The sequence below is a fragment of the Sprattus sprattus genome (assembly GCF_963457725.1).
Source record: "Sprattus sprattus genome assembly, chromosome: 13".
Lineage (NCBI taxonomy): Eukaryota > Metazoa > Chordata > Actinopteri > Clupeiformes > Clupeidae > Sprattus > Sprattus sprattus.
The window spans coordinates 32383279-32385778 of NC_137911.1; the positions used below are offsets into that span (position 1 = coordinate 32383279).

The 2500-nt window shown below is 44.3% G+C and overlaps 1 protein-coding gene across 1 annotated transcript in view; it reads left to right on the forward strand.

Moving 5' to 3' along the window:
• Nucleotides 1–1177: 1177 nt before the first annotated feature.
• Nucleotides 1178–2500, forward strand: part of hspa4l (heat shock protein 4 like) — a gene marked incomplete at its 3' end in the record, with an annotated part of 18789 nt that continues 17466 nt past the window's right edge. Inside the window, exon 1 of the mRNA XM_080850304.1 lies at nt 1178–1451. Within this exon, the coding sequence (XP_080706430.1) occupies nt 1345–1451 (107 nt within the window). The 5' untranslated portion in view covers nt 1178–1344. The remainder of the gene's footprint in view (nt 1452–2500) is intronic.

The window sequence follows — 2500 nt, forward strand, 5'->3', positions numbered from 1 at the left end:
TCATCATAAGTTCTATTTCCTTTCTATCATATACCAACCACACCAAGTTAATTTACTTGTATGTGTAAATATATACTTGACCAATAAAAATAATTCTGATTTTGATTCTCTGGTCAAATAGAATCAATGACATCACTCTGAATGAATGACATCAATCTAGTCAAATACAATTAATGACATCACTTTGAATGAATGACATCACTCTGGTCAAATAGAATGAATGACATCACTCTGAATGAATGACATCACTCTGGTCAAATAGAATGGATGATTTTACCCTGGTCAAATAGAATGAATGACATCACTTTGAATGAATGACATCACTCCTGTCAAATAGAATGAATTGCATCACTCTGATATCATCACTCTGGTCAAAGTTTCAGTTCAAATAAATCTATTTAATTTCTTATTATTTAAATAATACCATTTAATATGTTATTTAATATGTTTTTACACACGCAAGATCATCAGGTATAATTTCATATGTTATTTCAAATGCCTGATCATCAGTGATGTGAGGGGAATCCTGTCACTGAGTTGAACATCATCAGGTCCAATAATACTATTTAATATGTTATTATACACGCATGATCATCAGGTAAAATAATACTATTTATGTTAATACACACGCTTGGTCATCAGGTAAAATAATACTATTTAATATGTTATTACACACGCATGATCATCCGTGCTGTGAGGGGAATCCTCTCACTGAGTTGAACATCATCGGGGTTCTTCCGTTATTGCAGGTGAGGAGCAGAGCGCGCTCGCGTTATTAATAGCCCGGTGCCAACGCTGCGGCCGGGCAGGTCACACGAATCATCCATTTTTCATTGGTCAGCTACTGTACGGTAACGGCTCGTGACGTAGATGGTCAGCCTCATCTTGTGGCTTCTAGATGTTTCGCTGTTTCAGAGGATAGCGCGCCAATCAAATTAGTCTAAGGTGTCGAGGAACCAATCGGAGCATAAGGGGGGCGGGCCGTTAGGGCATCTCTGCGCCCGTAGTGCGTGTTTGCCTGGGTAGCCCGGTTGCTAGATGCGGTGGAGGCTGAAGAACTCACTAGAGTGCGTCCCTAGGATTAGTCTAGAAGAGTTGGCTATAAACAGCTTACGTAACACGTAGTAATTCTGTTAGCTTAGTTGTTGCTAACTACTCCACGTTTCATTTGTTAAGAATAGGCGCAGCATCTGACAGACGACGTGTTCTTTAGATGTAGAGTAGGTTGTCGTTTTTTTTTTCTTGGAAAAGGTGTACAAGACACACACACACACACACACACACACACATATTTATATAAAAAAATAAGACACTAACAGGTGAAGCCTACATCCGGACGAGAACATGTCAGTGGTGGGTTTTGATGTGGGTTTCCAGAACTGTTACATCGCGGTTGCTAGGAGTGGCGGAATTGAGACCATTGCAAACGAGTACAGTGACCGATGCACGCCGTGAGTATATCGCTGTCTTCACTGTAGTATGATGATGATGATCTCTTACGCAGTAGTCTATGTGCTGATGGTGAAGTGTCTGTGGGGAGTCTGAGCTACTTCTCCTTGTAGCAGGCTGTATCAGATGTCATTCGTTTCGGCCAGCCTCCCTGTCATGAGCTCTTGACACTGGGATGTCCAGTAACGTGCAGGCCTTTTGCATGCGTAGCGTGGCGCTCAGGTGTATGCAAACTAATAGTCAGCATTTAGTGTTTCTGACAGTCGCCTCTCCATGCTCGCATGTGCATGCCAGCGCTAAATGACGTAGATTACGTTGGCGTGACGACTGCTCGGTTTGTGGTTGAAATCGGCACAGAGTTGTGCTTTTGGTTGACTCGTGCGCTGGCGTTCAAGGCTACGGATCAGGTGGCGTGCGTCACCTTTGTGATTTGACGAGTCAGTTGTTTGCTCTGGTGAGAACACATCCGTTCCGACGTATTACAGTTTATTTACCTCTACTTTGGCTAGTTAGAACTGCTGTCATCTTTCGCTCTGTGTGCTTTTTCACATAGCCTAGGCTATTTAACTCCACTGTAATGTGCGCCACAAAGTAACTTCAGCATCGCGGGCTCTCTGTCTGTGGGCTAACGGTGATAGATACGGGACGCGTGCGTGAGAGAGCCGTTTCGTCCCCTTCTGTGGCGCAGGGACTCCGGTAGGCGCGAGTGTGGTGTTCGGGGCGAGGATGCGTCGCCAGCCTCTGTAGCGCATGCACTCACCGTCCCCCTGACATTGGCCAGGGTCACATTCATTGGATGCAAACACGTGAAGTAGCAGCCATAGAGTAGGAGTCCCCCCCCCCCCCCCCCCCAAACACTGAGGCTAACAGTTACTCCACCCACTGCATAATACTGAAAGATACTAAGATATAATATAATATCCAGGGGGGGCTGAATTAGACTGATTATCATGACGTAGAGAAGTCCCAAACAGTTGCGTTGACTCTATGTCAGCATTGGCCTTGTAAGGTCCAGGATTATCTGAAACATTACAATGCCAAGAAAAAATGT